This window comes from Notamacropus eugenii, chromosome 1 (genome assembly GCF_028372415.1).
Source record: "Notamacropus eugenii isolate mMacEug1 chromosome 1, mMacEug1.pri_v2, whole genome shotgun sequence".
In the NCBI taxonomy this organism is placed as follows: Eukaryota; Metazoa; Chordata; class Mammalia; order Diprotodontia; family Macropodidae; genus Notamacropus; species Notamacropus eugenii.
The window spans coordinates 261028321-261056144 of record NC_092872.1 but is presented as its reverse complement, the minus strand read 5'-3'; the positions used below and the strand labels follow the sequence as shown (position 1 = coordinate 261056144).

At 40.2% G+C, this 27824-nt stretch overlaps 1 protein-coding gene across 1 annotated transcript in view; it reads left to right on the top strand.

Moving 5' to 3' along the window:
- Positions 1-23574, top strand: part of SIRT1 (sirtuin 1) — a 34913-nt gene extending 11339 nt beyond the window's left edge. The window contains exons 5-9 of the mRNA XM_072628809.1: positions 7801-7948; positions 12247-12326; positions 12946-13132; positions 18028-18573; positions 21305-23574. Of these exons, the coding sequence (XP_072484910.1) occupies positions 7801-7948; positions 12247-12326; positions 12946-13132; positions 18028-18573; positions 21305-21630 (1287 nt within the window). The 3' untranslated portion in view covers positions 21631-23574. The remainder of the gene's footprint in view (positions 1-7800; positions 7949-12246; positions 12327-12945; positions 13133-18027; positions 18574-21304) is intronic.
- The last annotated feature ends 4250 nt before the right edge of the window (positions 23575-27824 follow it).

The following is a 27824-nucleotide window of genomic DNA, read 5'->3' as shown; positions in this document are numbered from 1 at the left end:
TGCTTGCTTGATTGTACTTTAAAGTAGAAATTAATAGCATCAAGAGAAACTAACAAGAACACTTTCTAGTTCTTGGAGGTAACCCTTAAGATAAATGCTTAACCCCTGATTAAGACAGAAGTAATTGGTCTCTTTAACTGTTGAGCAGATAACATTTACTTTGGCAAAACATTCCAAGGATTAATACTTAACAGAGGAATTAGCATCAGCATATAAAAATTTGGGGGGAGGGGGAAAGTAGGGTCACGTTTTTACTGTGCTCATGAAGCTGTCTTACCAGGAAAATTACGAACAGAAATTGGCCACAGGCCAATAGTAACCTTGAGCAGAGAACATCAGTAAACTGAAATTTGACCTTAGTCTAGTAAGTGAGGGAAAATTAATATATTTCAAGCTGTGAGAAGCTAAGTATTGGCAAAATTTGGAAAATATCTCTTGCTTTGTTGGGAAGAATAGATGACTGGTAGACTTCTTCACCATAGCCCTGGCACATCCAGGGACCAGCGGAATCCTTGAGGGCAATCTCCTATTCTTGCCATGCTGTGCCATTCCATACTACAGCCAAATAATTGAAGAATAGATTTAGACCAAAGTGCCTTCTGAGTAACATATGCTATACATTACTTTGCCCTCAACATGAAAGCAACTATAGTTGAGTCTAATTTGAAAGCCTCATAGCCATGTTCTGTCATTGTTCTTTTGGACAATAAGCTCTCTGGGGAAATTTAGTTTTTTGATTGCATTAGGAATGAAGAGTGTGAAAATCCACTTATGGTGGTGGATGCCATGGATGTACTTGGAGGCGAAGTTGGTGCTGCTGTGTGAAGATGTACGAGTCCAGTTGTTATTTAGATTTTGACCAGGCTTTGACATGTGATAGACTGGGTGAGATTCCTGAAAGCTCATGTTCTGTGATACTCACCTCGATGTCACATGCCCTGATTTATGCCCAAGGGTTGTGGTCCCAGACCAATGGATAGGTTATCCCTGCTTTTTCTCATAGGGCCAAGGAAGAAGTTACTGTGTCATCCTACAGCTACTGGCTCAGAAAAAATTTAGTATCTAGGTCCTGTACAAATCCCTTCCTTGAGCAGCTACTGCATGCTAACCCTGGGATCCAAAACCAAAAAAGAAACAGTCTTTGAAGAAAATCAGTGACTTTCTGTAAGACCAGTATGAAATGGGAGAGATGCAACTTGTGTACACAAATAAATACAAAGTAACTGGAGGAGATAACACTGAAAATGGAGCCTTCAGTGAAGACGTGGATTCTGATGCCAGGCCTGTGGCAGGTCTTGTCTGAAGGCATAGGGATGAGGGATAGAATGCCAGTTTATGGAGCAGTCATACAGGCCTTTTTTGAGTAGGGAGTGAGGCTCAGTTAGAGGATCTGATCTTAGGAATTTTGAAGACTCAGGTTCGACTTCAGACTCTGAAGTGTAACAGCTTCCCAGAAGACTGTAAGAAGGTACAAGGATAGCTGCTTTGCATGTGTGGAGGGAGTTTCCCACCCCTTGTAAAATCACAGGTCCCAACTTCTCCCACAAAATGGATTTTTGTGGAAAATCCTTGATTTCCAAATTACTGTCAAAGTGTAAGTTATAATTGGTTGATAAAAACCTGTGAACTAGCAATTCATTACTTTAAAACTATTTAAATGAAACCTAATGTTTTTGATCCTGAATGTTGTCCCCGAAAGGGAACATTAAGTTCAAACTGAGTGACTCAGACTCTTTGGGCATCTTTTTCTCCAGCCCCAAACACTAGAATCTGAATGTGCACTAAGCTGTTTTCATCTTCATTCCTAGAAATGTAATTTCCAAGATAAAAATGAAAGTGTATGTCATCTTCTTTCATGAGGAATATTGCTTCCATACAACTTTATGTCTAGACCACTGTGAAACCTGCAATATAGAGAGATCAGAGGTAGTTAAACTTACAGCCCACATTGTTGTTGTTTAAAAAAAAAATAGGGCAAAGAGGGGCTGGAGAAGTGAACTGGCTCCTAGGGTCCCTGCCTGCTCTGAGGGGTTTGCTGCACATTTCTTCTGCTTGATCTCTGACTTTCTCTATCCTTAGCCTCCCAGTCTTTTCTTCCCTTCTGCCTCTTATCTCCACGCTCATGACAATTTGGAAATGGCAGTTAGGGTTAGGGTTATCTGAAGGAGCAGGCAAGAAAATATGAGTGGGCTAATAAGATCATCATCCCTGTGCAGGGAGGTGAAGCATGAGTGAAAAAGCAATGTGTGCTGGGAGTGGATGAAATCAGTTATCCCCGTAGAGGGAAGGCCTCTTCTCTTGGTTTTTGTTGTTGTTGTTGTTGTTTTTAAAAATGTACATTTCCCGGCCCCCTCTCCCCCCTTATGATATAGGTGCTTTGGTTTGTTTGGTTTTTGCTTGAGTAAAGTTTCTTTGTTTAGTACTTTTGTCTACCTCCTCCCCTGCAAACTGGCTGTTCTTTGGATAGCAGATGGATATCAATGAAATAAGCCCAATTTAAGACCAAAATTTTGCTATCAAGGAGAACTATGTTTTTATAAATACAGGTCAGATGAAGGACATTGGTATTTTTTAAGATGAGGGAAATCTGAAAATGCTTTGTAGACAGATGGGAAATTGCTAAGGATGAGGAACAGATTGAAGGGGAATGTTAAAGAGATTATAACTCCAAGACTTGAGATCCTGACTAGTGATGAAGTGCACGGATTAGCTTTAGTGAAGCAGCTTGATGGAACAATGGATTGTGTCGGGCCTAGAATCAGGAAGAGTCGAGTTCAAATTTGGCCTCCAGACTTGATAGTTGTATGACCCTGGGCAGGCCATTTAACTGTGTTTCAGTTTTTCATCTGTAAAATGGGCATAATAACAACACCTAGCTCTTGGGATTTTTGTGAAGATCAAATGAGAATTTTTGTGAAGAGCTTTTGCCTGGCATGTAGTAGGTGCTGTGTAAATGCTTCTTCCTTTTCCTAGTGAGGAGTATTAGGATAGTTATGTGACCATGTAGAAAGAGAATGGTTAGTAATGCTGAAAAACCAGGAATTGGGAAGCATAGGGCACTCACTGAATGGCCATAAAGTAAAAGTTGAAGTCACCCATTATAGGCACGTAGAGCAGACCTGGAATTTGGGGAAAGAGGAAAAGAAAAGCTTTAAAATAGGGGGATTGAGAGAGGGCATTAATAAGAAGGGTTATCAGCAAAGGCCAAAAAAGGTTTGCACCCACAAATTTGTAGCTGGTGAAAACAGCTTTATTTTGTAATATGTTCCAATAATGTTCAGCAGGCCCTGGACCAAGGCCATAGGAATCCAGGGTGGAAGACTTACAGTTTGGGCATCATGGCAGCCCAGGGAAATGATGGATTATCTTTTCAGTGCTAGTAAACAGCTGAGTGACAGAATCCTGTTATTTCACAAATGGGAATAAGAGAATGAAAAAACATTTATTGCAGACCAGTACCATGGTAGATGTTGAGGGTACAAATAGGAAACAAAAGAGTCCCTCTCCTCAAAGAGCTGCCCTTTTGTTAGAAGAAGACAACACATAAGGCACTGGTGGTCAGGGAGGGGGTGTAGGAAGTCATAAGAATGGTAGCACAAGTGTGTGACCTGGTGTTTGTAGCAAAGGTAATGTCGGTGTTGTGACTATCCTCCACAGAAGGAGTGATTAGTGGGGAGAGGAGAACGTAGTGCCCTCCAGCATGGCAGGAAAATGGCTGGAGTACATGAGAGTGGATCTGTGTCTGCCTGGGTAAGGGTTAGATTTCACCAGGCGGGAGGGAGAGAGGAGGGAGAGAGGAGGGTGTATCGCCAAGGCAATATTCACACCACTGGTGGTGACTAGAATATGCCGGCATAATTCTCAGTCACAAAGAACAACAGACTTTCCATATAGAAGGCAGAAGAAAAACATTTATTCAGACACCAGAAAGTCAAATTCCAGAACCAGAAAACAAAATCCATCATAGTGACCAAAAAGTCAATACAACTTATCACCACAGGGGGCATAGCTATTTCCAAGCCTCCCCAGCCCCTGCTGGGACCTTCCCACAAACAAACACTCATGATCCTAAGCTGTGCCTGCCTGCCTGTGTCCTTCCCAGCTCTGACTAACCTGACCAGTTTCCTCCCAGCTCAGCTCTACCTGTTCAGCAAGCTCCTCCCACCACATGTAACTTAGGCTTCCATGTGATTTAAGCAGGGCACGTGGGCCTATTAATGAATGGGAAAGATTTTCCCATTTAAATTACCATTACAGGGAGACACCCTGGAAGAGTGGGGGCAAGTAAACCCAGCCTCATGGAGATGGAATGGGCAGATGAATGAAAAAGCATTTAATAAGCACTCACTACATATATATTGCATTGCTCTAAGCTCTGGAGAGAACAAAAAAGCAAGATGATTCCTACTGTCAGGGAGGTTTTATCTTAATGGGACACACAACAGGTACAAGTCAAATGGAAAGGTCCTGTGGTCTTTAAGGCACGGAAGCAAAGGAAGTGATAATATATCATCTTTAATGTCATTTTGTCATTGTGTCCGTTTCTGATGCTGAAACATTTGACAGTGCCAGGGATGGCATTTGATGGTGAGAACCTTCTTTTCCAGGTCTTCAGGAGCTATGGCAGCCAAGGAGGTGGGGCTGAAACACCTGCAGAAGCAGTTGCTAGACCACAGCTCCATGGACTTTGCTGTGAGAGTCTTGGTTAGAAACAGGACCAGAGATACAGGGTGGGAGATGCTGCTACTAACTAGGGCTCTAAGATTTACATGGCTGTCAGGGGCAGTTAGTCAGAAGAGATGAGTCAAGATAAGTTTTAATTGAAGGCTTAGTGTGAATCAGTCATCTGGTAGAAGTTGACAGGATGTTAAGCTCAGAGGATAGATTGCAAAGTTTGGGATCTTTGAGGTTGTGAGTGGTATATCAGCAGCAGGATTAGAGTCACGAAGAACTAGGTTCAAATCCCAGGCTTGCTCACTTGGCATCTGTGTGATTTTGAGTAAATTGCCAAATCTCTCTAGGCCTCAGATTCCCTGACTTTAAAATGAGGTTGAACTTGGTGGCCTCTGTGATCTCTTCCAGCTCTAAAGCCATGATCATCTGAGGGATAAGATGCCAAAGTCTGAGGTATCATAGCCATTGTGTAACTGAATTGGGAGAGAGCTGGAAACTGAGAAGGTTGAAGAGTTATGTGGTCTGTCTGCTAGAGGGATAGTGAAATTCCTGAGATTGCTGAGATGGAAGACGATGATTTGTGCACTGAAGATCAGGAAAATAAGGTTGATGATTTAGAAGTTGGTTGAGTGACAGTGAGGTTGTCAGTAAGCAGTGCACATGCATGGACTTAAGAACTTAGTTGAGATGGGGAAGTAGAAGAAAAGTCTGGAATTGAAAGCAGGAGCCAGGAGGAGGATACCTTCCATCCTGAGTCCTGTGAGGCACAGGCAATTGAGAGGACTTGTCTCCATTGAAGAGGGATGGTTGTGGATATTCAGGCAAGACTTCTTTTGATGTGCCTGGCACATAGTAGGTGCTTACTGACCAACAATGCAAGGCTTCAAAGTAATGGGATTTAATCTATAACAGCTAAAGAAATAATTTAGTAATAAACCCCCTAAGGGTAACCAGGTGGTATAGCTAATAGAGCACTGGTCCTGGAGTCAGGGAGGAGACCCATCTTCCTAAGTTCAAATCTGACCTCAGACAATTAACTGGCTGTGTGACCCTGAGCAAGTCATTTAACCTTGATTGCCTCAGTTTCCTCATCTGTAAAATGAGCTGGAGAAGGAAATGGCAAGCCACTCCAATATCTTTGCCAAGAAAACCCCAGATGGAGTCATGGAGAGTTGGACAGGACTGAAAAAAATGCTTGAACTGAAAAATCACTTAAAGAAAAATTTAATGAGAAAAATTAATTTTGGCAGCCATGTTTTCTGAAAAGAGATCTGATTTTTAAACTACTTGTCCCAAGTTGGGAGGAAACGGTGATATTTTTCCCTTTGATCTCATTGCTAATTAGATGTAGTGGATAGAGGCAGGACAGGAGTCTAGAATATTCAGGCTGATGTCCAACCTGAGGCACATGTTGGTTGTGTGACTCTGGGCAAGTCCTTTAACCTCTAAAGACCTACAGGCAACTCTAAGACTAAGTTACTGATAAATTGCCAGGCTGTGTTTATGGAGGGAGTTTGGACTGGAGCTCTCTGCACGAATGAAATTACAGATCCAGATCAAACAGTCATACAAACCCTTTGCCAGAGGTGTATCTTAATTCCTTGTTTTTTGAAAAGAAACATTTGTTTGCTAATAAAAGATGCACATTACAGCAGCCCAGCATTCATAGCAGTTGGATACTCTGAACATGTTCATGCCAGGGAAGGAAACTTCTGATTAAGAAGTTAAACCTTAGTTTTAGACTTCTCACAGGCTACCTGTTATTATAAAATGGTAAAGGAAAACCCATTTTTTAAATGTTTTTCTACCTTACCAGTGTCCTTTTCAGATAGTACAATGATACTTTACCCCTGCACCTTTGAAACCTGAAATTCTTGTTTTTATCTACTTGCTCCCTTTTTCCTAAGAAAAAGTAAGACTCAGGTGGCTAAAAGAATCTCAAATGGCATAAATTAGTTCTTATTTCAGGCACCTAGTCACTGACCTGAAATTGTAAACACTTTTTCTGAGAATTTTGTGGACTCATCCCCTAGAAGAAAATACCTTTTACTTCTTTTGTTTAATTTTTCAAAAACTAAAAAAAAAACAATAAATAAAAACAAATAAATTTAAAAATTAAAAACATTTTCAGACTACATCTGGGGGAATTAATTGCTCTGGTTGTTTTAATAGATCAAGAAGTTTTCATCTGTTCAACTTAAGCATTTAACATCTGTCAGAACTAATTTAAGGGTCTCTGATAAGATGAGTGGTCAAATGATATGAAGAAATAATTGTCAGAATAAGAATCACCAATTGCTTCCAAATCACTAATAATAAGGTTAATATTCAACAGAATTGGCTCTAGACCACCCAGTTGATAGATGACAAAGATGGGGAGAAGGGCTGTAGAAAGATGGCTCTTGGAGCTGTGGATTAGTCCATCCATTCTGGAAAATAGTTTGGAATCTTTCTAAGAGAGTGACTAAAATACTTAACACTTTTTTGGTCCAGAGAAGTCTCCTTCTAGTCATATACCCTGGGGATGCTAAAGACCAAAAAAATGCCCCCTTTCCACCAGAATAATATTATTAGCAAAGAACTGGAAACAAAGTTGATGCCCATCAGTTGGGGAGTGGCTGGACACACTGGCTCGTGGCTGATGCTCAGCTGGAAGAAAAAGTGGCTGTGATGAGTCTCAAGAAGCAAGTTATATGAACTGGTTGGAAATGAAGGAAGCAGAGCCAGGAAAACAGTACAGGGGTATTCCAAAAGTCTGTAGTCCAAATTTCAAAATAACAGTGTAAATGAAAGAACACCCAAAACAGTGGAAACTTAATGCTGTGAAATTATAATGACCAAGCTTGACTCCAAAGAAAAGATGGGAAGGTATCTCTCTCTCCCTTCTTTGACTAAGTGGGGGTTGGGAGGGGTCTCTGGGGATGGAACATTATAGATAATTTCAGACTTTTTGATATGTTGGTTAATTTTACTAAACTGTGAGTTTTTTTCTCTTATAAAAGATATTTCTGGGAGGGAGAGGAGGATGTGATACTTTGGAAAGTGTAGGTGATATAAAAACAAAAGATGACAATAAAAGTTTATCTTTTAAAAAGTATAAACTAGATATTCTCTTACATTCTATAGGAAATTTATCCTGGGCAATTCCAGCCATCTCTCTGCCATAAATTTATAGCCTTATCGGATAAGGAAGGAAAACTACTTCGAAACTACACTCAGAACATAGACACACTGGAACAAGTTGCGGGGATTCAGAGGATTATTCAGTGTCATGGTTAGTAAACTCTTTAGAATTGCTTTTGGGGAATGTTTTTCACTTGCAAGAAAAAAATTAGATTGTAAGACTACGTTATTGATAAAGCAACTGAGATGTGATGATTGGAGTAAGGTGGTAACAGCAAATCAATTAAGAGGCAATTATTAAATTTCTCCTCTGTGCCAGGCATGGTAGAGATACATGGAATAATTGGCTGAAGAACTGAAAGGAGCATAACAAGGGCACCTGTGAGTAAGAATAGGAAAAGCATAGAGAGAACAACAAGAAACAGAGAGAAAGCAAGTCCAAAGGGAGAGGAGGAGAGAGGTCAGGCCAGGGGCGGGGGGGAGGGGGGGAAGGGGTGGCCATACAGAGACAGGAGGTAGAGGGATGACAGTGGAGCTGGAAGGGAGGGTGGGGCCCACACCAGGAAGGGCTTTGGAAGCTCATCAGAGGAGATTACATTTGATCCAAGCAGCAATAAGGAGCCAGTGTAATTAAGTAGGAGGGTGGCATGGTCAAGTCTCTCTCAAGAAAATAACTTTGGGCCAAGCCTGAGCTCTCCCCTAAACCCATTCAAATACCTTTAAATAATGCCCTAAACAAATCTGAGAGTGGCAGAACCCACAAAAGGACAGGGTGAAACAGTTTTCAGCCCAAGACAACTTAAAAATTTGACAGGAATGGTCCATCACACCAGAGTGAGAATATAGTGCAGGTGGCACCAACACAGACCAGGCCAGGAGCAAGCCTTGAGAGTAAATGAATTAGCAACTACAGCAGTTACTTCTGGACCACTCAACCCACAGCTTAGAAGGAGATTCCAGGGGTCTCTGTTGGCACTTTGGGGCAGGACTCTGTTGCTTTGTCCATACTTAGATCCAGGCTATAGTTCCAGAGTGACGAGGGAGCACTTGCACACCAGAGCTTGTGGCCACAGTGGAGCAGGGACCCTCTTCAAAGTTCCAGGGTAGAAAACAGTGCTTTTATTCACTCACAGACCCAGATCACAGGCCAGGAGAATGGTAAACACACCTCTCCTTAGATCATACTACCTTGGAAAAACTGAAAACTTGCAGGTCCCTAGAAGTATCTCTGAAAAGAGTTGCACAAAACCCCTGAAGTCTGGGACAGTGCATCCTCCACCTTGGAAACAGAACCCCACTTTAGCAAAGAGTTAAAAGTCAAGAAATAGGCTGAGAAAATGGGCAAATAAGAGGAAAAATTCTGATCATAGAAAGTTACTCTGCTGACAACGAAGGTCAAAACACTCAGAAGATAGCAACGTCAAAATTCCTACATCCAAAACCTCCAAGAAAAGTATGATTCAGGACTTGGAAGAGTTCAAAATGTATTTTTAAAATTAAGTAAGAGAGATGCAGGGAAAATTGGGTAGAGAAATGTGATGCAAAAAAAATCATGGAAAGAAGAGTCAACAGCTTAGTAAAGGAGGTACCAAAAAAGCTGAAGAATATAATACCTTAAAAAACAAAATAGGACAGATGGTAAAAGGCACAAAAATCCACTGAAAAAAAAAAAAAAAGCAGAATTAGCCAAATGGAAAAAAATACATAAGAATGCACTGAAGGAAAGAACTCATTAAAAAATGACCAAATGGAAAAGGAGGTATAAAATCTCAGTGAAGAAAATGATTCCTTAAAAATCAGAATTGAGCAAGTGGAAGCTAATGACTGTATGAGACATTAAGAAACAGTGAAACAAAACAAAAGTTATTTTTTCTGGAAAAACAACTGACCTGGAAAACAGATCCAGGAGAGATTTTAAAATTACTGAACTACTCAAAAGACACAGTAAAAAAAAAAAAAAAAGGAGCCTCGATGTTATCTTTCAAGAAATTATCAAGGAAAGCTGCCCTGATATTTTAGAATCAGAGGGTAAAATAGACATTGAGAGAATTCACTGATCACCTCCTGAAAGAGATTACCAAAATGAAAACTCCCAGGAATATTATTTCCAAATTTCAGAGTTCCCAGGTCAAGGAAAAAATATTACAAGTGGCCAGAAAGAAAGAATTCAAGTTTCATGGAGCCAGAGTCAGGATGATTCAAGATTTAGCATCTTTTCTACATTAAAGGATCAGAGGAGTTGGAATATGATAATACCAGAGGGCAGGGGAGCTAGGATTCTACTCAAGAACCACCAACCCAGCAAAACTGAGTATAATCCTTCAGGGGGGAAAAATTAACATTCAGTGAAATACAGGGCTTTCAGGCAGTCTTGATGAAAGGACCAGAGCTGAATAGAAGATTTGACTTCCAAATACAAGGCTTAAGAGAAGCATAAAAAGGTAAACAGGAAAGAGAAATCATAAGGAACTTAATAAGGTTAAACTGTTTACATTCCTAAGTGGGAAAATGATACTTGCAACTAATAAGAACTTTTTCATTCTTAGGGGAGTCAGAAGGAGTATATATGGACAGGGGGCACAGGTGTGAGTTGAATATGATGGGATGATATCTTTAAAAGTAAAATTAAGGAGTGAGAAAGAAGAATGCATTGGGAGAAAGTGAAAGGGAGAGGTAAAATGGGATAAATTATCTCACATAAAAGAGACAAGAAAGAGCTATTGCATTGGAAGTGAAGATGGGGGAGGTGGTGGTGAATTCTTGAACCTTACTTCCATTGGAAATTGGGTCAGAGAGGGATTCTCTCTCTCTCTCTCTCTCTCTCTCTCTCTCTCTCTCTCTCTCTCTCTCACACACACACACACACACACACACACACACACACACACACACACACAGAAATCTTTTACTCTACAGGAAAGTTGGAGGGAAAGGGGGGGGGGAGAGGGAAGTGCAGGAGGGACGGTAGACTGGGGAGGCCATTGTCAGAAGTAAGAAGGGTAAAAAGAGAGGGAAGAGAAGGAATAGGATGGAGGGAAATACAGGTAGGTAATCATAATTGACAAACTTTTTGAAGCACGTTTTTCAGATAAAGGTCTTGTGTCTCAACTGTATAGAGAAGTGATTCAGATTTATAAAAATTAGAGCCTGTCTCCAATTGACAAATGATCAAAAAATGAAGTTTTGAGATGAAGTAATCAAAGCTCTCTATAGTCATTTCTAAAAAAATACTCTGAATTGCTCTTGATTGGAGAAATGCAAATTAAAACAATACTGAAGTACTACCTATTAGATTGGCTAATTAATAGGACAGAAAAGGAGAATGATAAATGTTGGAGGGGATGTGGGAAAATTGAGACACTAATGCACTTCGGTGGAGTTGTGAACTGATTCAGCCATTATATAGAGCAATTTGGAACTATGCCCAAATATTTATAGCAACTCTTCACTGGTGACAAAGAATTGGAAATCGAGGGGATGCCCATCAGTTGGGGAATGGCTGAACAAGATGTGGTATATGAATGTAATGGAATACTATTGTGCTATAAGAAATAATGAACAGGAGGACTTCAGAGAAGCCTGGAAGGACCTATATGAACTGATGCTGAGTGAAAAGAGCAGAACCAGGAACCAGGAGAACTTTGTACACAGCAACAGCCAGAGTGTTTGAGGAATTTTTCTGGTAGACTTAGCCCTTCACAGCATGCAAGGACCTAAAAAATTCCCAATGGACTCTTGAGGCAAACCTTTCCACATCCAGAGGAAAAACTGTGGTATTGGATCACAGAATGAAACAGACCATTTTTTCCTTGCTATATTTTCTTTTGTTTTCATGGTTTCTCCCATTCATTTTAATTCTTTGATGCAACTTGACTAAGTTGAAAATGTATATAATGAGAATGTGTGTGTAGAACCTATATAAGATTGCACGCCGTCTTGGAGACGGAGGGAGGAACGTGGGGGGAGGGGAAAAATCTAAGATATATGGAATTGTAGAAAACTGAAAACAAATTAATTAAAAAGAAAGAATGAGCTAGTATTAGGAGTGGAGGATCTGTGGCCTCAAGGTCCTCAAGTGTGGCCCTTTGACTGAGTCCAGACTTCACAGAACAAATCCCCTTCCTAAAAGGACACCATATAAGTTAATGGCCCACAGTTTAAAAAAGCACTAAAAGGGTTGCGATTGAAAAGAGTTTAATAAACCTTGCCTAATTCTGCAGATCCTCTTGTACAAAGCTAGATATTGCTGAGCCCTGCATAAGTCTGGGCACGTGTGTACTGTTTTTTTATATTGAAAAAGACTTTTTATGTTTCAGGGTCATTCTGTTTTAAGGTCCTTTCAGCTATTTTAGTTATTTAACTATTCTAGAACAGCATGAGAGAGTTTGTGCTCATGCACATAGAAGAAACGCAAGCATTCCTTTGGTTAACACGTCTGGCTCTTTTCAGGTTCCTTTGCCACAGCTTCTTGCTTGATTTGTAAATACAAAGTGGATTCTGATGCCGTACGCGACGATATTTTTAATCAGGTAAACCAGCTTATGGGCTGAGGGCTGACTTCTGTTCTCTGAACCTGGTAGATAGAACCCTGGGCATTAGTGTTAGGGCCTCTGAGTTAGCCTAGGTGACATCGGCACCCATAGGGGACAACAGATCTCAAATGAAAGTTGGAGAGGTGTTCTATAGCTTGTCTCCTTTTTGAAGTAATAGAATTGGCTCTGCACTATTAACACCAAAAATTGAAGGAGAAAAAGAATATAAAGTTATATTTGTATTAACAATCTAAATGATGGTGTAGCACCAAGAGCTTTTTAAAGATTTTGAATGAAGGTGGGATACCCCAAGTAACATATTACAATCAGTACATAATAACCAAACACCACCATGACATCACTATCCCATTACAGTATTACACATTATTTCCTAAAGAACTAACTGTTATTTGTTCAGTCTAATTCATTGTTTTCATAGTATCAAGTAACAGTATACTTTAAATACCCATTGATACCAGGTTTGAGAAAAGTTTTGTGGCTTCAATAACTGTCTATGATTTCAGAAAAATTGTTCTTGAGCTTAAGGTTGGAAATGTTAGCTTTCATTGACTTTGGGGATTGTGTGTGTGTTTTGTCCCATCTGGTCAACTTCTAGGTGGTTCCTCGGTGTCCCAGATGCCCAGCTGATGAGCCCCTTGCCATCATGAAGCCGGAGATTGTATTCTTTGGGGAAAACTTACCAGAGCAATTTCATAGAGCCATGAAATATGACAAAGATGAAGTTGATCTCCTCATTGTTATTGGGTCTTCTCTGAAAGTAAGACCAGTAGCGCTGATTCCGAGTAAGTTGGTGATGGCTTTCTGGGAGAGTACTAGGATGTGCGTGGGATAATACATATCATGAGAACTGGATTGTTGTTGTAAAATGATTCGTGTGGAATTTGATGTAAAATGGCGCCTCCTGAATTCATAGCCAAGGAAATCAGTTCTTGCCAGTAGCATTTGGATTCTGGTATAGCAATTCCATGGCATGGTTCTTGAGGGAGTAATAGTAAATAGGTTTTCTGCTTCTGCCCAAAGGGGATTAGGTTATAATGTATTAAGATGTTTGTGGTTTTGAGACCCTTGTACTTGGAGGACTCAGAATAACTGAGTACAAACCTAGCCTCAGATACTACTCTGTGACCATAGGCAAATCACTTTACTTGTGCCTTATTTTCACCATTTGTAAAATGGGGATAATAAAAGCATTTAATTCCCATGATTACTGTGAGGATCAAAAGAGATAATATTTGTAAAGTGCTTTTGCAAACTTTAAATTGATATATCAATGCTAGCCATCAGATGATTTTTTTTTTTAATGCTGAAAAAGACTTTGTATGTTTTGGTAATTATGTTTTAAGGTCATTTCAGCTATTTTAGTTTTTTAACTATCCTAAAATAGCATGGGAAAATTTGTCTCATGTTTTGTCAAAATCTAGGTAAGCTATCAGTGTGGCATCCAGTCATTTCCAAAGTGAGAGCCTGGTCTCGACACTTTCTCCTCTCCTACCCTCCCCTTTCCTCCCAACTGTTCCAATCAGTGGACCATATCCCACACTTCCTGTAATAGCCAATCATGGGGCTCTGCTTCAACACAATCACACCTGTTTTTAATTCCTAGCCCCCTTCCTATCTTCTGCTTCCTTCCATTTTGCAAGTTCCTAATCTCCCTCAGGGCACTTACACCCTTACCACTGCTGGAATTGTTGACCCCCCCTCTCCCTGTCTCATCATCTTGTGGCTGCACCTGTCCTCCTCCCCTTTTCGTTTTGGGTGGTACAATTACACTGGATTATATAATGATGGATGATGATACAACATGGTGGATTATAATCTTATCTTTATCACAGATCTCATTATCCTTCTTTCTATAAATTCCCTATTACTTTTAAGGGCCCCGTCACGGTTCATAATCTTGTTATTCTCTTTAGCTCCTTTTTTTGCTTCTCTGCACATACTCAGTTGTCCAGTCTCATTTTTACACAGATCACATCTCTCAGATCTGTCTCCTTCAGGCACTACTTTAGTCCAGACCTTCATCACCTCTCTTTCACCTCAGCTTTGGCAGTAGCCTGTTATTCAGTCTCCTGGCCTCATATGTCTGCCTTCTCCAGGACTTTCTCCATATGGCTGCCAAAGCATTTTTCCAAAGGTGCAGGCTTGTCCAGGTTGCTTTTTATTCACTAAACTCTAGTTATTTATTGACTCTGGAATCAGCTACTATTTCATATTGATTTTATCCTTTAAATATGTATTCTTATAAAAGTTTTATAATAAGCATAGTTATTAATACAATACTATATAACATAAGTAAGTACACATAGGGCTATGTGCTTTAAACACTCTTAACTGATAGCTGCTTGATTTTTTACTGATCACTTATGTGATCAAAACAGTTTGAAGAACACTTCTTTGATCTTTCAGTCTATCAGGAAAAAGCAAGGGTGTTATTCTGGCAGGACCTCTTCTTGATGAAGCCATTCTGGGTTTTTGTGATCATTTTCCTTTTCTAAATGTCTACTAATGAATACATTCTAGAGTTTTGCCAGGAATCAAGCTCACGAATGTGGAGTTTGTAGACTTCCTTTTATGGGAATTCAAGGTGGTATTTGCCTTTCGCATGTCTTATGACACCTCTCCCATTCTCTGTGATCTTTTAGAGGTGACTGACTCCCCACTCACATCTGCTGCTTCTTTCAGTTCCATGGGATGCTGTTTGTCTGGGCCTGAAGACTTGAACTCAAGGGAAGCTGGTTGAAACCCAAGAAAAGTAGCGAGATAATAAGAAAGTACCTACTTTTTTTCTGTACTTTTTGGTCTGAACTTCACTTTTTGAAGGATGAAATAATCATAAATGTAAGCTTAGAATTTATTGCCTGCTCTAATGTTGGTAGACAGAGCTCTCTTAGCAGATGTAGAAGTAATTGAAATTTCCTTATCATTGTGACTCCTGAATCATGTGTTCGATTTAGCTCTTTCCGTAACTCACTGATGTCTTCCTTTTGACCAGGTGGCCTATACTAGAATCTGAGACTGTAGATTCGTTTTTTGCCTCCAGCACGTTTTATCCATATTTTGCTCACCTGATTTCTGGGTTTCTCCACCTTGGTGCATTCTCTTAGTCCATGTGCTGCTCCTCTAAACCTCTATCTAACACCCTAACTCCCTTTCATCATTCTTTCCCTTTAGAATAATAGAAGGTCTTCAAGAACCAGAGATCAGTCGTGGGTCTCATCCCACAAAGTCAGTAATATCTGAGAGCTCAAATTTACCTTTGTGGGAGGATCTGCTTCTCTGGGATGTAGGCGATTCCTTTCTTGGATTTTTGTCTACTGTTAATTTGTTGGTGTTTCTATCATTTCTTCTTTTGTTTTAGTTATTCTCTATATTGAAGCTCTGCATCAGCATTACCCCTTCACCTTTCTCCCCAACCCCCTTTCCAACGGGTCATTCTTTCTGTCCATAGTCCTTTTGATTTGACTTTCAGGTCTGGAGGCCAATAGTGTTCACTAGCCCAGTGTAGATGTACTACATCTCTGAGCAAGAAAGCCCATTCCCCCCAATTCGAGCTGTGGTCCAGAAATCTAGCTCTGGGTCTCATATATCATCCATCCTCTTAAACATGTGCTTCCTTTGACTCTTCTGAAGCTCTTGTCTTCATTTGGCAGCAGTGATCTAAAACATTGCCTGGCCCTCCCACCCCATCTTGATTTTCTTGGGTCCTTCTAATAGCATCATTCGTGTACATGGAAATCACCAGAACTGTGTGCTTCCCATCAAGGTTGATAAGCCCTTGGAAGTTTAAAAGAAATTTAATTTTAACCTTTCTCTTTGTCACTCTTTTGATGTAACCCCCCCTTCCCCCAGCCCTTTTAAAACATTAGTCAGTTCTCAGTGACAGTCATCCTCCTTGTACCTAAGAAATATAATTAAACAACACAAATGGTCACATTGGATATGTCTAAAAACGTAAAGTTGACACTGTCCCCATAGCCCATCACCTCCATGCCTTAACTCTCTGGTTACTGGGTTATCAGAGTTCTGAAGGCTTTTGCTGCTGTCGTCCTTTATGTTTTTGTAGTCATTGCATAAATTATTCAAAATATTTTGCTCTATAGCACCTCACACAAATCTTCCTCAGTTTCTCAGATTTCTTCATATTCATTTCTTGCAGTACTATAATACTCCATTATTTTCAACACCACAAATTGGTTAACTATTCCCTAGTCAATGGATACCCACTTTCATCTTGGCAGGGTGTCATCATATGTCTGGATACACACCCTAGGTTCTAGGTGGACCTTTTTATCTCAGTTGTTAGTGAATCTTACGTCAGATCCCTGCTCTGCCACTTCCTGTGTAACCATGGACAAGATGTGGTGATCATCCTCATTTATACAGGACTCTAAAGATATACAAAGTACCATTCTTTACTGGATTCTCATGAAATAAGCACCTTACTTGTAAAGTAACTCATAAATGTAAACTTATTGTTAAGTGATGAATGAAGGTTTCACTGTAGCTACTTTTTCAGATTTAAAAACTTAAGCTTAAGAGAACCCACAAAACTTGAACTTGACTTATTTCAGGGTTTGATAAATTCAGACTGATATGTATTGTTGTGGAAAATTTAGTAGGTCAGAACACCAGGTTTAAAATGACTACTTCTTACTCATTATAGAAAAAGATTGAACATGGGCAAACCTTATGTCAGTGATGGGGAAGGAAGCTTGTAGTTCTGTCATCACTGTACTTTTTCTGTTGTGATCTAAATAATTTATTTTATTTCACTATCATGAGAAGTTTGAAAAGTCTGTGCCTTTAAATATAGTTGGTCCTAAAGGCAGGAATTACTGTGAAAACATATTATTAACAGGGCTGTTTATTTGTAATATACTTTAGTATATGTTTGGGATACAATGATAGGTTAGCGACACATATAAGCCATATACCCCAAATAATCTCTCTTTGAAAGGAAAAATATACACATGTGTATTTCATATACATTATGAAAGTGATCATTTTAAAACACATTAAATTATTGAACTCTGTTGGAAGCATGAAAGGGATGCAATGTTCATGGGTCAAATGACAGTTCACATTGATTAAGTCCAATTTTTAAAGAGGCTCTGCTTAGTTCACTGCAAATGTTTTATTGCTCCAACAGAATGAAAGCCCTTCGGGGCAGGAACATTTTGATTTGTGCGGGCGCTGGGTTGTTCTTTGGTCCTCATAAGCTCAGTCAGTGTTTTGCTTATAAAAGGCATTTAATGTTTGTTGAAGTGTTTTACATTCTTTCCCATCCAGTCAACGTTTTATTGCTATTTCTCATCATTGTTTTCCATCCTTTTTTGTTGTCATTTTCTTAAAAACACATTTGAGGCCATGAAAGTTTTGGGGGGAAAAGTAGGGCCTATATTTTGGTTAATATGAGTTTTCCGTTATTTTTGTGCCTGTCACTTGAAGTGAAGTGTGGGCCTTTCCACGTTGTAAGGGTTTCTAGAAGGCTTCGAAGCTGTCCACTAACTCCCAAATTAGCCAACACTACGTTGAGTGTTTTCTCTTGTTGACTAGGTCCAGGAAGGAGTCCTTGTCAGTCAGTTTAGGTCTGCACAGTCTAGTTAGATGTGGGCTGTGGGCTCTGGTTCTTTGTCTGGTTGCACTTTTTCATGACCCTTTGTTCTATTGTTCCCAGGTTCCATACCCCATGAAGTGCCTCAGATCCTGATTAACAGGGAACCCCTGCCTCACCTGCACTTTGATGTTGAGCTTCTGGGGGACTGTGATGTCATCATTAATGAGCTCTGCCAGCGGCTGGGTGGTGAATACAGCCGGCTCTGCTCTAACCCAACAAAGCTTTCAGAGATTACGGAAAAGCCTCCACGAACCCAGAGAGAGTTCAGCGCTCATTGGGTGGGATTGCCCCCCACGCCTCTTAATATTTCCGAAGACTCTAGTTCCCCCGGCAGAACTTCCCCGCCAGACTCTTGGGCAACTGAGGGGAGACCCGGGGATTCCAAGGATGGGGCCACATCAGGGGGGGTCTGCAAGGCAGAGAAGCCACTGCCAGAGGGGCGAGCATCTTCAGGACACCCTGCGAGTATTACAGAACAGCTGGAGGATCCTGGAGCCAACAGTGGGGAGAATAGAGAGAAAAATGAAAGAACTTCCGTTGTGGAAACACTGAGGAAATGCTGGCCCAATAGACTTGTGAAAGAGCAGATCAGTAAGCGACTTGATGGTGAGTAATTGGTGTTGATCTGCTTAGAAAACTTGGTCATATGCATAACCTGTGTAACATGGCATCTTGGCAGGTGAGTTACGAGAACTGTACTCAGTAGTTGGGTGGGACTATTGGTAGAGGATGCATTGAGACTACAAAAGCTATTGTAGGACGTGTTATAAGGAAAGCATCAGCCATGCACAAAATGGAGGAGGAAGAAAGGATAATGACTCAGCCAGACTCACAAGTTTAAGGATAGAGCCAGGACACCCAGCAGCCCTAGCTCCTTATGGGGTCTCACCTCCCAGCACTTCATAGGAAAGTGATCACTCACCAGGAATGGTATGAAGTGAGTATGGCACCAGTAGACATTTTCTCAAAATATGCATCTCCCCTAAATCTAGTAGCCTGGATTATAAGGAATTCCTCTCATTTTCATTCTTTGCCCGCTCCTGACACTCATTTCTCAGAAATCCTCTGTAAATAAGCCTGACTTCTTTGCTATGAAATTGGCCCAGTGGAACAGGCAAGGAAAAAGTCTTCGAGATGCTGCTAATGAAGGTTTATCATCTTTAGACGCAGCCAGCTTCCTATATCTACAGAACTGCTTCAAGGGAGAATCAGCATTGACATGAATCCACTTTGGAGCTGAATGCCACTCAGTGCCCTAACTGAATGTTGGGGAGAGTTTTTATAACTTCCACTTGGGGAAGGCCATTAATGGGGTATGATTACTCAGGGCTTGTGCCTTCCCCCACCACTCATAATAGTGTTTGAAAAGCAATGGCCTCCTTTTCATTTGTTTTTTTCCCTCTATAATGGAAAATCAAAAGACTGCCCAGTGCCTACAAATGCTTCAGGAGGTAGACCAGATAACCACTAAGAGTCATTTATGATCCCCACCTGCTCCTAGTAAGTCTTATTTCTGTAGATTTCCACATAGGTTTGTGTTTCTGGTAGGTATGAAGCTGTGCCCACAAGAGAGAAATGAAGCACTTTGGGCAAAAGTGTTTTCCTTCCCTTTGGTCCCTGGGTACTTTGACTTGTCACCAACTAAGCTGGTTTACAGTTTGTTTTTTGACCACAGAAGTACATACAGTTAGGAAAGGGGATGGGCTGCAGACTGGTCTGGAGGGCCCAGCTGGATGAAATTGTGGATTCTGGAAGTATTGCAGCAGTAATTACTTGGTCTCCTGGCTGAGAGGGACTCTGCAGCATCCTGTATGGCAGGAAACTCTGCTCAGGGGCCTCTCCTACCGAACAGCTGTCCTGGGCAGGTGTCTGGAACTACTCCCTGCTTGGGATTTTCTCTGCTGCTTCGATCCTGTCTCTTTTTCTCAGCCCCCATTTTGTTACCTTGCCAGCAGTGGTTTTTGGTGGGGGTAGGGGAGGGTAATGTTCCAACACTCTTTTATGATGTCATTTTCCCCTTACTGCAAAGCTTTGAGTCCTGCAAGGAAATAACCTACTTGCTTGAGGGCTTCCTCTGAAGTACAGAATTATTCTTACACCTTTGGGTGCTCAAATATGCCCTTTCTGTGTGACCTCAGTAGGGATGCAGGGAAGAGAATGGGGGATGTGAGAAAATTTCTACTCATTCCTCTCCCCATTATTGTTAAAGATAAGAACCTTGGAAACTTGAAAAGGCTTTTGCTTCCTTTAGGGACCAGAGGGAAGGGAAGCAGTTAAAACTACAAGGAATGAAGTGGAGTAGAAATGGAATTGGGCCTTCAAAACCAAAGCAGGTGCCCGGGGAATTTTCTTGGGGACTGGAGTACAAATGCTTTGGGATTCTAAGAGCAGGACAGTTTTGTTCCAGCTTCAGACCTGAGGTGTCCCATCCCCACCCACCTCCCCTCCTTTCCCACCTGTACCCCCTAGTGCCCCCATCACTAGGATAGATCTCTAGGTACACAACTTTAAAAGGTTACCTTTGAAATATTGGTGTGCATAGCAATTAGGGTTATATTGTTAGGTCTGTGCTGTAAATTCAGGTGCTTAACAGATTGAAGTCATTCATTCATTCACAGACTTGCCTGGGGCCCAGTATGTCTGACTTCTTTAATCCTTTGGGAAAAGGTTTTGAATATTGTTTTTAAGTTGAGGAGGGCCTAATGAGATAGAGTGTGAGATATTTGTAAAGCATATAATATAAATATTTATTTCCTCCCCCTTCCCCTGCTCCTTTACTTGTAACTTCCTATTTCAAATTTGAGTGAGACTGTTAGAACATGTTTCGGTATAGTTGTCCATCCGTCCCGTCTCTTAAAATCCTTTTGGCTGTTTCTCAGACAAAATCATGTTTTAGTGGAATGGAAATGACTCTCCATGCTAGGATTATTCATTAGTTAAGGCAAACGTTGCTGTTGGCCTCATTAGTGAAAACTCAGAAGATACAAGTCTCTACTTAGCATTGAACATGTTGGGTAAGTAAGCAAAGCCAAAGAGAGGATAGAGATGTTAACCACTTTTTTTAAAAAAGAGGAATCATGAACCATCTTTCTGGAGAAAATCCTTTGTCTTTTAAAATGAGAGATCTGAAAAGAGGTCCCCCTGAAATTTAAGTAACATCCATATCTCTCTAGGCTGCCAGAAGAGGTGATTAGCTGTTTTTCCCTTACAATTTAGTTGTTATTTTATAATGGAATAAATTTGCATCTGCATAACCAGAAACAATAGACGTATGAGCTTATTTTTGTGAGCAGAAAATAATATCACTCTCCCTTTTGTCTCACAATCTGATTTTAAGGTAACCAGTACCTCTTTTTACCACCAAATCGTTATATTTTTCATGGCGCTGAGGTCTACTCAGACTCTGAAGATGACGTCCTGTCCTCCAGTTCTTGTGGCAGTAATAGTGACAGTGGAACCTGCCACAGTCCAAGCTTAGAAGAACCAATGGAGGACGAGAGTGAGATGGAAGAATTCTATAATGGCTTGGAGGAGGATGCTGAAGTCCCGGAGAGAGGCGGCCCTGGCTTTGTGTGTGACCGAGATGAGCCATGTGCGATCAGTGAAGCTGTGTCTGTCAAGGATGAAGCAGCAGAAGTTGACCAGTCACCGAACAGATTATAATGTCATCTGCCTGGTTACAGGAACTTTTCCACCAGCATTAGGAACTTTGGCATGTCAGAATGAATGTTTACTTCTGAACTTGAGAGCAAGGAAAACTATAAGGGTGTGGTGTTTATAGACAGTTAAGCCAGATTTTCATGTATAATTTTTACTTTTTCAGTAATTCTATAATTGTACACTCAACACTAACTTTTTTAAAAGAAAGGTAAGGTACTAAGTATCTTTAGTCAGCTATTAGTCACTATGTTCACTTTTTTCCAAGATTCATTTTGGGTGATAATGCATCTGTATGTATATATAGTTTTTGGGGGGGAGGGCGGGGGGGGTACCTAGTGAATTTCAGCATTTTAAAGTTTTCCAAAAGCCATTGGATGTTAAATTAATATAAAGGGAACAGCTAATCTAGACCAAAGACTGGTATTTTTCACATGTATTTTTTCTTTGTAACATTTTGAATGGTTGTTTCATATCTTCATGCTTCTGTTCTACTAAATTTTTTATTCAACAAAGTAGCCCCCCCTTTAAAAACACTGGCATTTTCAAAGACTTTAGTGGCAGCTAATTTTAATTTTTTTGTCTCAAAAACATATAATGTTTATAGATTGAAGTTGATGGGAAAGCACCAAAAGTCTTTGCTTTCATAAGACATGGGGCTGAAGAGATGATCAGGAAAACAAAGAAGGCTTTTCAAATTTCCTGTGGATGGGTTAGTATTGCTTGCATTGGCTCATAAAGCTAACATGGGAGAAAAAAAAACTTGGCTAAAAATGCTTTGGAAATGTTTCAGTATGAGGTGCCTAGCTGAATCCCCTTGGTTTAGAAGATGCCTCTGTCACTGTGGTACAGCTTGCATTGGTCCTTTTCCATCAGTGTTAAACTGCCAAGATGTGACTGTGCAGAGCTTTTCTGGATTCATAGTAATGGTACTTCTAACAGGGGAGAGTGTTCTCTCTCATATATATGTATGTGTATGTTTATATGCATATGATATATGTGTGTGTGTATATATATATTTATATATATAAATGTGTCACATATATAATAAATATATATATATGTTTTTAGACTGCTGTTTTCCCTTCCCTAATACCACAGGAAAGTGACAGGAAGCTGATTATAATTCCAAAGCAATGCAACATTCAGTATAGTCTGCCAGAAAGTATGCCTCTTGGAGGTCACGCACATCTCCAGCTTTGGAGAAAGGTCGATTTCTAGTCTAGCATGACAGTTTGCCATGATCCCTAACAGCATAGTCAGTGAATGGAACTAGTTCCTAGAACATAGCTTTGTTTAAATGTCATGTAGCCTGCCTTAAAACTACATCTCAGTTCCTCAGCTAAAGATTTTCCAGCTTTCTGAAGTTCATATTTTATAAAATTGCACAATAAATAAAGCATTTATTTTCCAAACCACTTTTTTCAACATGACTCCAAAACTACAGATTATTCATACTTTGCTTTAATATTTATTACAGTGTTTATAGTAAGGGTTTTGAAATTGTAGCTGTTCTTTAAGCATAAGACACCAATTAGGACCGTAACTGCCAGAGAAACTGAAATTTGTGTTTCAGGAATGGACATTTGTTAATCTAAAAAGATGTTGGCATGTTGTCTTGAAGTCTAAATTCTAAAAGATCTCAAACCTCATTTGCATTTGGTTCCACTAAAGAATGCAGTGTGTTTAGTTTTCATTTGCATGATACAATGTGTTTGTGCTATAGATGATATTTTAAATGGAAAGATTTCTGTTTTAAATTATTTTTACAGTGAGGATTGTTTTCAGCTCTTTTTATATTGTATATATAGTGTCTTTTATGTAATCTACTGGCATATGTTTTGTAGACTGTTTAAAATGACTGGCTCCCTGCAACTTTTGAAATACAAAACCAGTGTTTTATACTTGTACACCCTGTTAAAGTCTATTAAAAATTGTCATTTGACTTTTTTCTTTCTGTTAGACACTTGCATTTTTCCAACTACACTAATTATTTGATGAAACTGAGGGGTTTTCCCACCTCTCCTCCGAGTAAATAGCAGGCACCTTGGTATTCCTAAATTGTCACAAGACATGGCACTTTTAATAGATGAAGAAACATGCCCCCAGATAGTAAGTGGATGTCTGATTCTGATGGAAGAGGCAGGACTAGAACCCAGGTTTCCTGAGATTCCCAACCCCAAGGCTGCCATGTGACTACTACTTGTATATCTCTCCTAGAAGTGCCAGTCTCAGGGGGTGTGTTAATGCTAATATTCCAATATATTCTAGTGACACCTGTAGCTTAACTATGCACAAAGCTGAGTCTGACATACTAAGGAAAGATGGTGACCAGGGCAATGGAAGTGCCTACAAGCAAGAGGACTTACTGTGGCTGCCACTCAACATAAGAAACAAACTAAGTACTATACTGTGTGGAGTAAAATTTGAAGGTGTATGGGATAAGCCAATGATTTAGTGGTGAGGGTACTCCTGCCCCCTACCAATGCAGATTCCAGCTCCTTAAGGCTTGCTCTGTTTTCATACACCACTACAGAATATGCCCATATTTTTTAGGATCTCTCTACTAAAGGTTGCTATGTAACTACTTCTTTTCCTGGTCATATATGTTTTTGTTGGATATGTTATAAAACTATTTTGTCCTTGGTAACAACCTCATTGCAACCTGCTCATGCCCATCATGCCCGCTTCTTTTCCCGGTTTTAATTTTCATTCTTCTTAGTGTCTAGGAAGGTACCACTGGAAAAATACTGGTTTTAAAAGAGATGGGCTTTTGTAATAGAAAACAATTTGAGTTACTGGAAATACTACAGTTTTCCAAACTCAGTTCAGTTTGATCAGCACACTAATTTATGTTTATTGTTAGGGATTGGACTGGTTCACCTTGGTACTATTTTATTAAAAGGATTTGGTAAGGAACAGTTAACAGTACTACAAGCTGTTATAACTTAAACCTGAAAGAAATGTCAAATATACTTTCTGGATGTATGCTTTATGTTGAATTTATGCTGACTATGTTTATACAAATCATATTCCTTAAAAGGTTGCTATTAGACAAGTACAGTAACTAATTTAATAAATAGGCATTTCTTTTAAAATATTTAGCTTCTATTTTAGGCCTTACCCAGTAGCATGGGATACACACGCACACACACACGCGCACACACACACACACACACAAAATCCCAAGGCACAGTTAAGGGTTCCCTTTTTAAATTTTTTAAAGTAGATGACTGAAAAGTGATCAATAAAGCGGAAACTAAGCTAATCTGATATGCTCAAAAGAGACACCATTAAGGTGTTAAAAGAATTTATAGAGCAAGGAGTAGATGGCAGAAACAGGACTGGTTTAAGGCCCCCCCAATCCAGGTGGTTTTTTTAGATTCAAACCTCAAGAGTCTTAGAAAGCCTTAGCCTAGACAGAGAGCCTGATGGATGAAGGTGAGAATTAGGCAGTAGCCAACTCCTCCCCGCTCCAGGCTCAGAACCTCCATCCAGAAGGAGAATAAACCTAAGGGTGCCATTTGAAGATCCTCTCCTACAGGTGGCTTCATTGGGATTCAGACTCCTGGGACAGTTGAGGGAGACCAGGAGTTGCAATCACTGACACTAATAGTTTCCTTTGCTATTTATTATTTAGCAAATGCATTCCAATAGAGCTCAGCCTGTCTAAATTATATTCTGAGCTGGACCCAGAATTGGAAGGGCTATGGGCAACTAGAGGACAAAAGGGCACCAAATGCCTAAGGAAAGAGAAGGAAGGGAAACATGAAGGTACTCAAGTTGGGAGGTGAAAGAGAAGGTATGGGGGTAAGGGAGTGTGGAAAGGTAGGGCCCAGAATGGTGCATCTGTGTAGATTGTCTAGAGGGGTATGGTCACTCATCCACCTAATTACGGGTATGATCCCTGCAAGTAAGGGGGCAAACTAGTTGGGGAGACAAATGGGAGAAAATCTGGTGCTACACTGTGGTATTACTTGTATATATGCCATTTTGAGAGTCAGCGGTGGGTCAGGAGGTGGCAACTTCTCATTGGGCTTTTCTGAGGCTGTAAGTGTGCTTTTTAATTCGGGACTTGAAAACTGTCTTCCTTCTGTTCACTTAGTATGAAAAAAGTATTTAATTATGTCAAAGTGTTGGAAATAAAGTTATCTTATGTCTATATAGAGAAGCTGGTCATAAACTGGAAAAAAAAAAGCCAGTGAATGTGGGTCTTTATATGTGCTAATAAGAGCAGGATGTTTTTCCTGTCTGGTGTAAATCTGTTGATAATAAACTACTGTTAAAAGTTTTTGAAACTGTACTTCTGATATTAAAATATTTTAACTAAATCTAAAGACTTTACTTTTGTCTTATGAATTTGATTAATTTGAGATTGTCTAAAAATAAACTGCTATGGTTGGAGAGAAAAACCAAGTATTTCTTCACTGTCTCCCCAGCAGCTACGTGAATTTGTACAACTGAAGTTCCCAACTGTGGCCAGATTTTACTGTGGCAAGACACTTCTCTTCCCTCCCGGCCCCCAGTTAAAGACGATAGCTATATGCCCTATCACATTCAGAAAAGTCTGGAGGTTTACATTCCATGGTACAGAGAGACTGTAAACCATTAGGGAAGCCAACTCACAGCAGTGCCTTCCAAATTATCACTGAAGAACCCAGTATTGTTAGACATCGTGTCATGGCTTCTCTCTACCGATAATAGTTTCTATTTCAAAACTTTACAAGTAACTCACTTTTTCAAAAGGTAATTTAAAAGTAACACCACTATTCTGAAGCAGTAGAAAGGAAAGCGAATTGGTCAATCAAATAAAACTCCAACTCCAACTATAGTGCCCACTTGTATGTAATACTTGCTGAAAGACTTGATTGCCCAACACGTAACTGCTCCCCCCCTCCCCCCCCCATTTTCTCCAGTCTTCTAGGACCAAAGCCCCAGTATAGTGCTGCACTCATGTACGACAGCTGACCAGTAAATACTGAGTACTTAGCGTCTCAAAGCAGTTACTAAGTGATGACCAATCCACTACCACAAAATATTACTGTTTTACAGAAGTCAATTCGATGTATGGTCTGCTATATACATTCACTGGGGATACGGATGAGGAGGAATAAAAAGGCTGTCCCTACCCTGAAGAGATCTGTAATCCTTTCAGCTGAAGATGGGGATGTAGAAATACTTGTACAGAAATCTAATACAAAATGAGATGTGATAGGGGACAAAGGAGAGACATACACAATGTGACAATGAGAAGCTGAGGCTGATGGGACACCACCAGGGGGTGGGTCTGAAGAGTGAAGGAAGCATGGGAAGGCTTCATGGAGGAGGGAGCACTCTAGGAACTACATTATCTCAAACTCAAGTCCAAGATGGAAATCAGTCTTTCCTCTATCCTCTTCGCAAAACAAACGCCAAACCAATCCTTCCCCTTCTCCTTTGATAGGAAGCACCGGTACCTTTCTAGGCACTTAGGTTTGCAGCCTCAAAGTTATCTGCCCACAATTAACTAAACGTACTAAATGCAATAACTAAATAGTAATTGTTCTGCATTGCATCCTGGGCATTCTCCAATCTCCTGATGAATACCAGGCCACTGGATCCAGATGGCTCAGAAGAAGAAAGTGAGCTTGGTGACCTTGCACAACCCTCCCTCACTCACATCAAAGTCAATTGCAAGTCGTGTCATCATCTTGATGTCATGGTCCTCTTCAGGAATGAAGGACAAACACAACTTTTCCCAAATCTTGTCGATGTCTAACTCCACCAAATTCTTCACATCCTCAGGGCAAACAGTCTTCTTAAAGCACAGATCTGACGGTTGTCTCTCTCTCCTCAAGAATCTTTGGTGACATCTTATTCCAGCTGAGATAAGATAGCTACTCCTCAACTGGGCATTTAAATCCTTCACAATCTGATTTTAACCTGAATTTTCATATTTATTTCACATTCATATGTTTCATGGGTTCCAAATTTCAGTCAAAATGGTTACCTAAATTTGGTATAATTTGATTCATTCATTCTAACTGCTGTCCTTGTGCCAGTGCTGTTCGTGAGGCTGGTTAATGCATCTCTCCTCACTGCTCACCATCAGAATCCTTAGCTTCCTTTAAGACTATGAGCAGCCTTTCCTGATGACTAGTAATTAGGCATCTTACCTGACTCAATGCGTCTTATATTTATTTGTCTAGGGTTTTGTGTGG